The 14528-nt window shown below is 53.3% G+C and overlaps 1 protein-coding gene across 1 annotated transcript; it reads right to left on the bottom strand.

The window, feature by feature from the left end:
• Positions 1-8364: 8364 nt before the first annotated feature.
• On the bottom strand, positions 8365-9927 carry SOX4 (SRY-box transcription factor 4; the record flags this gene model as incomplete). The annotated part of the gene is made up of 1 exon (XM_084280312.1): positions 8365-9927. One exon carries the CDS (start codon positions 9925-9927, stop codon positions 8620-8622), a length of 1308 nt encoding a protein of 435 aa, XP_084136438.1. The 3' UTR covers positions 8365-8619.
• Between the last annotated feature and the right edge of the window lie 4601 nt (positions 9928-14528).

Below are 14528 nucleotides of genomic sequence, written 5' to 3'. Positions count from 1 at the left end.
CTCCACCAAAGCTGATCCAAGAGAACAAAACTAAAGCATTTTAAAATACCCAGGATTCCTTCTTTTTTTGAATGAGAATGCAAAAGTTTATTCTTACTCTGCTCCATTATCCTGTTTTCTAGAAACATCACACATTTTTATTAATTTAAAAACCAAAACAATCCAACCAAACAAAAACCCAAGCCCCAAAACCTCAAACCAATCCAAAGGAAAGCAGCAGAGCATGATTTTCCAAATTGCATTGAGTCTTAGACACAGTTTGCAGAAAGACCAGAAATGAATCTGAAGATGCCTGTTTCGAACTCCTATTTTATCCACTGTGCCACTCGTTTCCCCAGAGCTGGAACTATACAAGTTCTTACATTAGAAAATAATCATGTTGCTTTCTCATTACAGAAAGAAATTGTTTTCTGGAACAATGGAATATTTACAGAAAATATGTGCCTCTCTGGAAACAAAGCCCTGAAGTTACATACAATTAGAGCACATATGTACTTAGATGTAAAGAGGAGCTATCTCATATGGTGTTAAATTGCTTTGCCTTTCTTGGTACCCTGAGTAAGCCTCCATGAATTTGCTTTCATGGAAGTAAACCAACCCAGATCTAGATGTTCAAGTCTGGAGAAATGCCCAGCCCCACCTTTAAACTGCCATTCCCTTTGCCACTCACCAGGTCCCAGACCATCCCATGTAACCCACTGTCATCAGCACACATTCACTTTACATACCCTTGTTAGTGACCATCCTGCTGTGGCAGCAATTACAACTTCAGCAGTTCTGGGGTGCTGGAAAAATGTGGATATTTGATTCTCTTCCTTGAGCTGCACGTGATTGCAAACTTCAGGCTGTTGCAGCAAAAGAAAAAAAAAGATCACTCTGTTTTCTCTGGCACGTTGAGAATTTGCCCGTTTGAAAGATGTGGTTGGACTTTAACCTTTAGAATATACAGGTTTCGGTGAGCTGTGCTGAGATCATGCAGTCAGATCTTGTCTGGTTTCATAGCGATCCCACTTGTTCAAAAGAGTCGACCTGAGCAACAGCCTTTTAAATTATTCAGTTAGATACCAGCTGTTTTCATTTAGCTTTTAGAAATGCAGTCACAGTTTGTACCCAGCTTGGTGCTATTTTTGAGGCAGACAATGTGCAGAGATACCCTCATCTAAGAGCCTTGGACTAAGCTCAGGATGATAATGTGTCACGGGTACATCTCGGATACATCTCAAATTAGATTTCGCTCTATCGCCAGGCATTAGGCAACATGCCTTTTGCAAGGGAAGGAGGGGAATGTTGATACACACGAACAAGGGGACCTGAGAAGTGGGAAAGACATCGTGTTCTGGGTCCACAGAATGTGAATTCACATCTCTAACATAATATTAGCAGAATTCCTCTGGTAGGAGGTTAGGAAGGCATTTGGGAAGAAGCAAGATCAGCGAAAGGAATGTAAGCTGGAGTCTGGGGAGGGAAGTCCAGGGAGAAATAGAGTGAATTACTGAGAGCACAAAAGAGGAAAGGTAAGAAAGACCACTGTCTTCCTTTTACTTCCAGGCCTGTATTACAAGAGCACTGCCAACACAACAAAGCCTACTTTTGCCAGTATAGCACACATTCTGTCCAGCATTTTGCTGGCATAAACAGTGCCAAAGACTACTCAAACCTCACAGCTTCCCTGACTGATACAAGGTCTGAGCTTCTACTTCTGCCCAATTCCTATAAATTTGAAAGATTCACAGTGGGTCCCCTGCAACTGACCTGTCAGCCTTGCTCCTATTTGTGTGAGCCCTTTTCCTCCTCTCATTCAAGCAAGCCAGTGCTGCCTACAATTGGGAGGGGACACACAGGGGAACCTGAAGAGACCAGTCAGCATTTGCCAGCTGTCAACAAATGGAATCAAGGACAGGTTATGGGTGGCTAACCTCCTCTGTCACAAACCAATGAACATCACCCCACCAGCAGCCACTGTTCTATTGTCCTTCAAATAAATTCACTTAAAAGTGGGGATATAACAAAAGCCATTGCAGTTTGGGGATACTCTTCTACCACATGGGAGGAGAATTAAATTTTGCAAAGAAGCATGGAGGAACCACGGGAGAAAGGATACTAGGAGTTACTGCACTGCTAGGAAAGAAGGCATAGGAGGTGACTCAAGAGTATAATCTAGCCTAAAATGTATTAGGAAGTGTTGCTTAGGAATGCCTGTGAGTTACACCTAAATCATATTCCTGGGGATTTAATTCTGTTGGTGGTCTATAAATTGGTTGCTACAAGTTCAGTGAATGTTACTCCTTACCTCGAGATGCTTTTGTAAAATGCTCAAAACAGAGCAGTCACCAGGCAATTACAGACTCCTCAGTAAGTCACTTACCTTTTGTGCCACAGTATGCTCATCTTGGAGACAATCACATTTACTTTTCTTGTGTTGGTGACAAAATTCCTAGCTGATATTTGAAGCTCAGTCAAGGACCCTGGAGAGGAGAGGTTGACATGGCAGGAAGTGGATAATCATTTTTTAACTCTGGCAAATCGAAATGATCACAACACGCGTGGACCCAGGAGCTCACATTGTAATACCTTGTTAATGTCTTCAAAGCTTTTCGGAGACTTCTATGGAGTTACTCATCAGGAGAAATGAACCCTGATATATACATTTGAAAACTAGATCCAACATGTAGAATATAGAGCTGGGTTAAGCTCTAGCCTGCTGTTTTCCCAGTTTCATCTAGAAGCAGATGTGGCAGAGGATGAAGAGGGAGTGGATCAGCCCTCATGAAGGCTCTGAGCTCATATGGCTGCTACTATATCACGTATCATGGAAGCATGTGTCACGACAGCTAACAGGGAGGCCAGGGAGGCGTCTAGCCTAGTCCTTCCTGCTCAGTCAGGCTGTATCTGATGGAAGTGTACCACAGGAGTATAAAGCCTGTAAACATGTGTGGCATTGCTGGCTTCTGGGGATCCCCACTTCGATGCTGGAAAAGAAAATATAGTATGGCCCGTGTGTGCAGTCACATCACATGCTGCTTCACAAGAAAGGAAATGAAATGATACACAGGGGAGGCAGACCTGATTACTGAAAATTTTATATAGCCTCTTGAGGTGAACAGTCTTCATCTAATTTGTAGGTAAATTAATGGTTTACAAAGAAGCGTGGTCTATTAAAAATAAATTTTAGTGACAGACACATGCAGCCTATTATGGTGATTTTTCATTTAAATCTTTGATTCTTTTCTGTACCTCTGTGCACTATGAGATGAGCTGATGGAGAAATGGCAAAGGGCTACAAAAGCGAGCTGCTTAGCAAAGGATGAAAGAGAGACAAAATTGTCACAGTATGAGCACGGACAAAATTATCTTTGCCAAAGTCAAAAGAGGCAACAGAAACTTCGTTTTTCCTCTCAGCACATGTGCACACACACACACACACAAATTAATTCACTCAACATTATGACAAGGCGTTGCATAGGCCACAAGTGAGAAGGCGGTGGCAGGGGGTATAGAATAAATTAATAGAGCGAGATGTCATGTGCCGACAACGACCGTGTGGGGCTGTGAGATGTCCCTCGAATGCAGATTACCAGAGGCCTGGTGAAGGCACACCAGGGGAGGAAGAGTTCTCCTTGGCCTTGTTTGCATGCGCAAGGCCGCAGCTTCCAGGAGTGTGGCCAGGGCCTCTCACCCCAGCAGGGCAGAGGGAGGAAAGGACAGAAACAGCAGTCCTGAGATTTCACATTGGAGATTTCAGGTTGGAGATTTCAGGTTGCCGGGGAAATGCACCTCATTGTAGGCACCCGCCACTCTGGCCCACGTCCAAGACAGGATCCAGTGTTAGGAGAACCTACGCTCAGACACCACTCGCAGTTTCCAAAATCTACCTTTCTTTTAGCATAGTTCTTCATGGAAAAGAAATATCTTTGCAATATGTTTTATGCTAGCTTTCAGATTTGCTAGAAGGGCTACTACTTTTCCTTCCAAAGCAATATTAGAAATATGGTCTATTAAAAAATATAAGAGTACGTTTGGTGTTAGATCCTTGTGTGGCTTAGTTCTGAGTACTTCCTCTAGTGAGAGACTTGCCTTGCTCCACAGGGCAGGCAGCAAGGAACTTATGAATATTCCCCATTTATGTAAATATGCACATATGTAATGTTGCATGTATATACACACGTATATATGGATGGATTTTTTCAGTATGACTTCCACTTAGCTATCCAGAGGCAACACTTTGTGCCACCACAGAGTCCCCAGAGAAACAATCTGGCAACGCTGGACTCAACTTTAAATTAAGAACAAAAGCAACGTACGCAGGAAACCATAAAATCCCTCAAGTTAACCGTAGCCAACGGCAAACAGGCCTGGAGCAGCAGCGGCGAGCTGGGCTCATGTGGGGCTGCAGTCCGAGCCTCTTGCCTGCGAGTGGCTGCAGTTTGACGTTGTCACCCGTGTCATCTCACCACCCCTGGCCGTCTGCATCCCAGATTTTTGACCCGCGCCCGGTCCCGAGAGCAAATTTACCGATAACCACACCACCTCCGGCACAGCAACGTGCTCCAGCCGGGAGGGTTTGGGCGCACGGCTGCCCGCCTCCCCCACGCACCGCCCGGGCTGGGATGCCCCGACACGCGGGTGGCCGGTCCCGGGGATGCGGCGCGGCCGCGGGCTGAGCCACGTCTGATTTGCAAAGGGCCTGGGAAAGGCAAGGCGCTGGTATGCAAAGAGGCTAACCAGGAAATCTCCCAGGCAAGGCTGGCGCGGGGCTGCTCACGGGGGATTTTTGCATGGCAAGCGCAGCACAGGAATTCATTCACGGGGATAAGGCAGGGCAAACATTAACCTCCCGTGCCGGTGCCTTTGGGAAACAGCCGGGACGGCGTCTTTTTAAGTTTGCTGCTCCTTTTTCATGGAAGAGAGTTTGTGGCTCAAAACCAGCTGCAAATTAACGGCTAAGTGAAACCACCGCGCCAAGTGGGATGCTACAATGGGTTTACAAAGCGCTGTTCAAGGTACAATGCATATTCGTAGGCAGGAGCGGAACGCAGGCGGGTATCCGGGAGGCCGAGGTCGAAACCCAAGGGGGTCACGGACCTCGGCCACGGCCGGGACACCTCCCACCCCGGCGGCCAGAGGGAAGGGGAGGACGCCCCAGGGCTCCCTGGGCCCCCTCCGCGCACATTCACACGGCTAAAGGCGTTGACGGCCGGGCTCTTGCAATCGCTTTGCATTATAAAGACTTCATTAAAGGCGGTCCCGGAGAAACCGGTTTGGATTGGGGGTGGATGGCGGGGCCCCACTGGTGCCTCGCTAGCTCCGGCAGCTCTCACCCGAAACGCCGGGGCAGGAGAGAAAGAAACCTACCCCAATCTCGCGGAAGGGAAACTACCCTCCTCCCGCGGTGCCGGGGCGAGCTGGGAGGAGAAGCGCGACCCAGCTAGCGCACCGCCGGAACGGGGGAGAAGCAAACCCGGTACCAGCGGCCCCGCCGCGCAGCTGCACAGCACCGGCTCCTGCTGCCGCCTTCACCTGGAGCCGGCCGCCCGACTGCATAAAGCCGCCAAGCCCGGGCTCCGCAGCCCCGCCACGGGACTGCGCTTTCCCGGCGGCCTCGGCCCATCCCCAGCCAGGCTCCGGCCGCGGGAGGAAGGGCGGTTCGGCGGCGCGGCCGCCCCTCCCTTGGCCCCTCCCGGCGGGGCCGGCCGTGGGGCGGTGGCTCCGCGGTGCCGGGCCGGCACTCCGCCGGGCTGCAGGCACCGCTGCCGGACGGGCGAGGAAACCCCTCCCGGAGGATGGGGGGCATGGTTGGGGGGGGCAGGGGCGCAGCAATGATGACAAGAGCAGCCCAGGGTTAGGGTTCAGTTCCAGCTGATTTTATTTCCTTCCCGAAGAAAAAAAAAATAAACAAACAAAAACGTAAAGGTTATTTACAGAAGGTATATCCACAATCTGACAGGCAGTGAACTTGACATGGGTAGCTGGCATGATCTCTTTTTTTTTTTTTCTTTTTTTTTTTCCCTTTCCTTTCCTAACGTTGCTTTGTGGGTGATCGTTAGACAAAAAAAAAAAAAAAAAAAAAAAAAAAGAAAAAAAAAAAGAAAGAAAAAAAAAAGAAAAAGAATCTACACAGCATATTGCACAGGATGGATGACCAAAAATAACGAAAAAGAACAACAAAAAAGTTAAACCCTTAACGGAACCACCTCATTAGGCAGACGTCCTAGTGCCTGTCATGTTATATTAACATACATAAACACACAATCTTCTTTTTTTTTTTGCTTATTATAATACAGACTTAAATGTACAAAGATGTTTTCACTTTCTTCATCTTAAACACAACAGCTATAAACCTGAATACATATGCTATCATCATGCCATAAGAGACTAAAACAATTATATTTAGCGACAAGTAGAAAGGATTAAATAGTCAAATACAAGAATGAAAAAACGCAGTACATAGTGTCGCGAACTCAAACCGGCATTTAGATAGATCCAGTGGTTTAAACGGCACGTTTTTGCTTCTAAAAAAAGTGCAAAAAGATGTGGTTTACAAGTTAAAGGTACAGGATCCCTTCTGTGTAAATGCACCAGTCGCTTTACTTCATTTCGGGGTAGGTTTCTCCCCGAAAACGGTAGCATACAGTGTATACACGCCTTCGTCTTTCCCTTCCCCTCCGGCTGCCCCGGCCCCCTCCCCCAGCAAGGCGGGGGAGGGGGCTGCAGAGCGGGCACTGACGGTGGCGGCGAGGGATGCTGTCACTTTAAGATGCCTGCAGATTGGAGTGTAAACATGGACAAAATAGGGGCTGATTCGTGGGTGTGTGAGTGTGTGAGTGAGCGTGAGCGCGCACACGCGTGGGAGATACTAACCAGCGGCTCCGTTGTTAAAATCAGGAAATCCAAACAGCGATTTACACCGATTTACACCCCCTTTATATATTTTTTACAAAAATACACTGAGAAAATAATCAAACGTTTTCATCTCTCTTCTCTTTTTGTTTTTTTGTTTTTTTTTGCTTTTTTTTTAAAAGTGTCAAAAGTCTACATTTAAATATAAAAAATTAAAAGTTAAAACTCTAGCCCTTCAGTGAAGGAGACATAAAAATGGTGCGGGTAACAACGAGAACTACCAAAAAAGGACAAGGAAATACAAGTCAAAAATGTTTGGCCAGTATAAATACGTCCACTTATAAAATGGCATCCGATTACATTTACAAGGAAAAAAAAAAAACCAAAACAACAAACCAAAACCCAAAACAATACGAGGATGAGCATCGGTGAGAAAAAACAGTCTTTTCATTTACAGCTATAAGGAACAAACACATACATACTCTGAGAAAAAATTTGGTCCTGAATTTTCTTTTTTAAAGTCCAGCACAGATTTGAGTTGCGTTTGAATCCTTTAAAGAGTTAAGAATGAAAAAAAGCTGGTGATATTTTTGTAGGAATCAAACATAGCGCCATCTATCTGCTTTTATATTATCCTAACACTATTTTTTTTAAACTGTTCAACAGTCTTACAGAAATCTTAAAAAAAGATAGACAGGATAACATGCTATATTAAACCCCACCAGTGAAATAATCCAACACCATCACGATTCTGAGTAAGAAGAAAAAAACTACCTTTTTTTTTGTATTTTTTTTTTTGTATTATCGGGTGATTTTTTTTTTTTTGCAAAAGCCATCGCCCTCCATTTCCTCTGTACCACATCATGACAGAAACTGTTCCCATTCCGTCTGTTTCAAAAGAAGTTTTCAGTGTTCTTGAAGTTCCGGCCTGATTTTTTCTCTCTACATATGACATAAGGTGACTGAAAAAAGCGCTGCCGCCACCTCATCTGTACGTGCAAATCCATTTCAGTTTATTATTATCTTCCTCCCCTCCCCCCCCCCCCCCCCCACCGTATTTCCAAGACAGCTCTCAAGTGTAAGTCTGGCTCTTCTCTGCTTAACTAGGATCTCGGTCCAGCTCCATCCGCCGCCTCCTCCTCCTCCTCCATCATCGCCGCCTCCTCTCACCGCAGAAGAAACCGGGACAAGGATTTCTCACACCCCCCACCCCTTCCCGAAAAAAAAAGTGAACTTTCCCAAGGGCTCGGGTGGATTTTTTTTCCGCGTGTTTTTCTTTTTCTTTTTTTCAAACAGTTCTGATCGCTCTTTCCATTCGAAAGGGCGAATGCTCAAGACAAGACATCCAGTGTGCGCTCCGCACAACGCATCGCTCCCCCTCTCTGTATTCGTAAAAAGTGGGCAATAACAAAGAACCCAGAGGTGTGTGTGGTTCCCCACCCCCCCACCCTTCTCCCTCCCCCCTTCCTCTGTCTCTCTTTCCAGGAAATAAAAAGGAAAAAGCGTTTCGCTCCCGCCAGTCTCTGAAAAAGCAACGTCCGGCTCGCCTCTGGAAGGGGGTGTGTGCGGGTCCGTCTCCAGCCGGAGGAAGGGGACTTGCCGGCCTTTCTGCAAGGAGAGGGCGATCCCTCTCCCGCCGCCGCTCTCCCCGAGCACAAGAAGCAGTCTCGCCAGCCCCTAACCAGAGCAAAAACAAGGGGCGCAAAAAGAGCCCGGCGGGGTGGGCGAGTCCTCCCGACAGCGCGCGTCTGTGCCTCCTCCAGCAAGGGCCCGGCTCTCGCCTCAGTAAGTGAAGACCAGGTTGGAAATGCTGGACTCCAGCCAGTCCCCCGAGATCATCTCACTTACCTCCGGCGTGCAGTAGTCCGGGAACTCAAAGTGCGAGCCCGAGCCGGGCTCGAAGTTAAAATCCAGGTCCCGGTCGAGCACGGAGGAGCTGAAGCTGCCCAGGGACATGCTCTCAAAGCCGGGGCTGGGGTTCAGGTCCAAGAGGTCGTCCTCAAACTCGTCGTCCGACGAAGAGGAGCCGGAGGAGGAAGAGGAGGAGGAGTGGGAGGACGCGGAGGAGGAATGCGCCGTAGAGGGGGCCGGAGAGGAGGCGCGCAGGCTGGTGTAGCTGCGGTGATCCGCGGGCGAACCCGAACCGGAGCCGGAGGGCGAGGGACAGGAGGCGCCGCCGCAGTCCCCGTCGGGCCGGCCCGCCCCGCCGCCCCCCTCCTCGTAGAGGCTCAAGGGGTCGCCGGCGTCTGCCGAGCTGCTCAGCGTGGGGCTGCCGGGCACGGCGCCGCCGGGGGAGGCGGAGGCGGCCGTCGCCTGCCCGCTGCCGAAGATGTAGACCCGCTTAAGCTTCTTCTCGGCCAGCGGCTTGCCGGGGCCCGAGGGCGCGCCCGCCGCCCCCCGGGGCTTGTACAGCGCCTGGTGCTCGGGCGGCAGCAGCGCAGCCGGCGGCTCCCCGGGGAAGGGGGCGGCTTTGCCGCCCGCCGCCGCCTTGCCGTGGGGCTTGCCGCCCGCGCTCGCGCCGCCGCCGCCCGCGGGGGAGGGCTTGGAGCCGCCGCCGCCCTTCTTCGGGGCGGGCTTGGCGGGGGCCGCGGGGCCGCCGGGGCCGCCGCCCGCGCTGCCCCCGCCGGCGCCGCCCCCGCCGCCCTTGTCCGCTTTGTCGCCGGGCTTGGCGGAGCTGTTGCCCGACTTCACCTTCTTCCTGGGCCGGTACTTGTAGTCGGGGTAGTCCGCCATGTGCTTGAGGCGCAGCCGCTCCGCCTCCCGGATGAAGGGAATCTTGTCGCTGTCCTTGAGCAGCTTCCAGCGCTTGCCCAGGCGCTTGGAGATCTCGGCGTTGTGCATGTCGGGGGACTGCTCCATGATCTTCCGCCGCTCGATCTGCGACCACACCATGAAGGCGTTCATGGGCCGCTTGATGTGCCCGCTGGGTGTCTTGCACCAGCTCGGGTCGTCCGCCTTACCCCCCGTGGAGGCGGTGGAGCCCGGCGTGGGGGACGAGGCGATGCCCAGTTCGATGCCGGCCCCGGAGTCGGAGGTCTCGGCTGCCAGCAGCGCCTCCGTGTTCTCCGCCGTGTTGGTCTGCTGCACCATCGCGGCGGCGGCGGCGGGGGGCTCGCCGGGGCTCAGCGCCTCTCCGGCGCGGGGCAGGGCGCGCAACTTCTCACAGCGGCACCGGGGCGGCGCAGCCGGCCGCGCAGCCCCCCGCGGCCGCGCCCCCGCTCCCCGCACCACTTGTACTTCCACACCGGCGCCTCGTCCCCGGCGGCGCGGTCCTCTCCCCCTCGAGGTGGCGGCGGCAGCGGGGCCGCCCGCGGTCAGAGTTTCTGCAAAAGCAGCTTTGCGAGCCGCCCGTCCAAGTTTGCTTTTTTTCTCGGGATGTTTTGGGCTTTTGTTTTTTGGAGGGGGGGTGCCGGTCTGCTTTTTTTTTCCTCTCCTCTCCTCGCCACCGCGGGTCTCCCCCCTCCCCGAAGCAGCCGGTCCAGTTCACAAGTGCTTTTCGCCTGCCCCGGGCGTTTCAGGAGAGCAGCGAGCCCGCCGCAGAAAGTCTCTCAGCGCTGGACACGGCCAGCGTGCACCGCCGCAGGGGAGGGGGGGGGGGGGGAGGCGGCGCGCCCCCAAAACCCCGGCTCCAGGACTCGTGGTGGTGGTGGCGGCGGCGGGGGCCGGCGGCCAGGAGTTTGTGCAGGTAGGTTTTGGCAGTTGCGAGGTAACGAGCGAAAAGAAACGCACCCCCCCCCTCGGGAAAATCAAAAAGGCAAAAAAAAAAAGGGGAAAAAAAACAACAACCGGAAAAAAATCCCCGAAAGAGGAAAAAAAGAAGAAAAGCGCTCGTGCATGAACGAGTGTGTACGTCCCCGGCAGGAAGAGCGACGAGCCGGGCTCCCAGACCCGTCCGCCGCCGCCGCGCCCCGTCCTCCTCCTCCTCCGCTGGCTGTGGCTGCTGCCGCCGCTGCTGCTGCTGCTCCGCGCGCGCGGAGCCGCCGCGCCGCCCCCCGCAGACCCGCGCGCCCGCCCGCCGGGCGATGCCCCCGCACGCCGCGCTCCGCCGGCTGCAGCTGAGAGCGGACCCCGCGCCCTCCCCGCGCCGCTTTATCCTTTCGCAGCCCGCCCGGCGGCCAATCGGGCGCTGTATCCAACGCCAACGTTTGCCAAGCCCCGCCCGCCGGCTGGCGATTGGCGGCCGCCGCGGCGCGGTAATAATCGCCGCGTGCAATGAGAAGCGCCCGCGCTGACCTCATTCCCGGCGGCGGGGCGAACTTTTTAAAAGGGCTAGGGGAGGCCGCCCCGCGCGCCGCCCCGCGCCCCGCCGCGCACGTGCCCGCGCCCCCCGCCTCACACACACCCACCCCCACCCCCACCACCACCACCACACTCACCTCCCCCACACACACCACACCCCCCCCCCCCCGCTGCGCTCCTCCCTCCCCTCCTGCCTGCCGGGGAAAAAAATAGGAAATCAGCAAAAATCGCCATAGTACGGATAACGTTAAGAAACATAAAGCCCCCTCACGCACACACCCCCTTCCCCGAATTAACCCGGCCCGCCCCCCCCCGCCCCCTCCCGCCCCGCGTGGTGTCTGCGGGAGCGGGCGTTGGGTCGCGGCGGGGGCGGACTGCGGGCACGGGGCGGCCGCGGGTGGGCGGGCGGCGAGCGGGGACACCTGCCCGCACAAAGGGCCCGGCGGGGGGTCTCTGCCGCCCGCCGATACCAGCGGCTTCTGGAGAAGAGGGGACGGGGGACGGGGGGGAGGGGAATGCCGGAGCGCCCCGCGCGCGGGCACCCACGCGCCCCCCGCGCCCACACGCAGAGCGTGTCGTCACCCGCCGAGAAGTGCCCGCGAACCGCCGCTGTCACGCCCCCCTCCGCCGCGGAGCTGGAGCCGAGCGGCGCCGGGGGTGGGACGGGAGGCACGGCGGGCACCTCCCGCGGAGCGGCGAGCCTCACGCAGGAGACGGCGTTAATTAATCCCTGCCCCCCCCCCCCACCTCATCCCGCCGGTGCGGTGGGAAGAAGAAAGAGGTGATGCCCTCATCGCCTGCTTACCCACCGCTCCCCTCCCCCCTTTTGCGCTTCGCCACCGGCCGCTCCCGCACGCTGCAGCCCCCCGCGCCGCCCGACCCCGGGGAATGAGGCTGATGGGGGAGGGGAGGCGGGGCGCGGCGGGGGATCCGGCCCGGCCTCGCTGTGTCCCGCGGGAGGGGGGGAAAAAAAGCGGTGAGGTGCTCAGGGGGTAGGTACCAGCCTCCCGGAGCGGGGGTGCCTCCGTGCCTGCCCTCCCGGCCGAGCAGCGCCCGCCACCCCCCCACCCCCCCCCGCGCTCTGTCCATGTCCCTCCCCTCGTCCAGGGCACGGGATGCTTTGGGGAGGGGTGGGGGGTGGAGGGGTGTTGCTGTTTCGTTTCCCCCTCTCTCCGTCTTGAGATAATCAATAGTGAAGAAAAACAGGGCAGTGGTGATAAGTTCTGCGGAACACCTCTTAAGGCCTCGAGACATCAAACACCCCACCCCACCCCCCCAATACTCAGGTAAAGGGGGATGCTAAGGCATTAAAAAATTTGCGCCCCCCCCCCCGCAAAGATCCCTCGTGTCATTCATCAGACCATGGACCAAAAAGGCTGTTGGACTAAATAGATGTGGAAAATGTTGTTCCACACACCACTAGTCAAAAACACTTTTTAAAATCAGGAAAAACAGAAAAAAAATAAAATACAAAAGTTGGAAAGAGCCAAAATGTCCAAGGAAGAGGTCTGAAAAAAAGTTACACATTTTTGCAAGAAAATGTATGGCAGGATCCTTTAGCAGGGTTTACAGTGGGTTTGAGGACAAGCTCTGAACATCAAGATCCCACACTGGACCCAAAGATGTTACACTGCCATGAAGTGCTGGGGGAAAAATCCTGAAGCCAGAATACCCCCCTCCTGGGTAGGACACCTAGATCACTGAGAGTGTTTACAAAAATGCAACCTAAATGATTGCTTTTCCTTCCAAAAATTAATACATTGTTTCCTCTTTCAGCCTCTGGTAAGCTTTGGATAAAATACCGTTCTCTGCTAGGCTGACAGCATCAGTGACATCAGTGGCGTTTCTCACCTTTACATTTTGTGAGAAGTAAATCAGTTTAGCCATCCCCCCAACCCTGCAGCTAACATCATGTTCTACCACACACCACCCCCACAGAAACGGGGGCTCGCAGTGGGGTTGGTACCAGGTTTATTTACACTCTTGGCGTTCATGTTGCAGCAGCCTGAAAAACTGGGACTGGGAGCAGCCAGGAGCTCCTGGCTCCTCCACCTGCTAGCACAGTATCCAAAAGGATTTCCACCCCCAGATATCATATTTTACACATAAGTTTCAGTTTGTTTAAGCAACAAAGCAAGTAAGATATTCTCTTGTTTCTAGGCGCAGGCTGAAGCAGAGCAAACGAAAACTAAACTGACAGGCATAGGAAACAGAAGGCTTTTAAAAAGCTTTTTCACTCAGATGCGTTGTGATGTGCAAGGTCTTGGCCACCAAGAGCCAAAGTTACCTCCAGGTGAGATAAGTGTTAGCTGGATGAAAGCAGTTGCGCCCATCTCATCTTGGGTCAGAATGTGTGCATGGGGGGTGGACAGAAGAGTATTATTTCCTGAATGAAAACTTTACAAAAAGCACAATTTAGAACTACTTAATAAAGCAATTGTAAGAATACGATGTGAAACTCTATAAAAGCATTTTATTACAATTCCTTGGCTCTTTCCTTGAAGTTAATTGCTTCCACCTCTAATCCTTCAGTGCTGGACTGAAAAAGTACCTTCCAGCTCCCCACATTTTTTTCAAGCTTAGGGTTAACGCGTGAGCATTCGGCTTCCATCCGAGGTGCGGTTTTAAGAGCAGCGGCAAGATCTCTCCACGTTTTACAACTTAAAAATCCCCCAAACTTTACACTGTTTTCCGCAGGCTTTGCAAGGCCGGGGGTGTGGAAAGGGACACGAGGTGGCAGCGCTGAGCCTCTTCTGCGAGACGTGGGGAAACGCGGAGCTACCGGACCCGGGATATGGGGGGTTGATTTTTTTTTTCTATATTACTATTGTAATTACTATTATTATTGGGTGTTTGTGTGTGTCCCCCCTCCCCTCCCATCCGTGTTTTTGCTGAGCGGCATAGCGCTGCAAAGTTTCTAACTGCAATTCGGTCGGTCTCCATCGCAGGTCCGCCGCCGCTGCAACCTTTCGCCATTGACCATATACCTCATCACGGGGGTTTAGGGGCAGGGTCCTTGATAACAGTTCTCGCACATACCGCTGCGGGCTGGAACCGGCAGTTTGTCTGGCACACGGAGCGGGAGAGCTTGTTCTGAAACAAAGGTAATGGAGAAATCTTGCAGTGGCGCTGGGAGCCACAAGCTCCAGGTCTTCTGCCTGAATCAGACCTCCGTCCCCACCGGTTGAAATGTCTTAAGAACACGCAGGTTTAGCACGGCAGATTTCTCCCCGCCTCCACGCCCCTCTCCCCCTTAAACCGAGGATTACTAGCGCTCAGGCGTATTTAACTGCAGCCCTTGCAGTTGATCTTTTCCACACCCCCCAGGCTCCGCAGGCTGTGAGAAACGCTTTGGAGCCGGCTCGGGCTGAGCTTTCGGGGAGGCAAAACCCTCCCCCTCCCGCTAAACGTGTTCCCGCACGCCCTCGTCGGCACGGAGCGCTCCTCACCCC

The sequence above is a fragment of the Gallinula chloropus genome (assembly GCF_964237585.1).
Source record: "Gallinula chloropus genome assembly, chromosome: 2".
In the NCBI taxonomy this organism is placed as follows: domain Eukaryota; kingdom Metazoa; phylum Chordata; class Aves; order Gruiformes; family Rallidae; genus Gallinula; species Gallinula chloropus.
The sequence above is the reverse complement of the archived record's forward strand: the minus strand, read 5'-3'. Positions and strand labels throughout refer to the sequence as shown.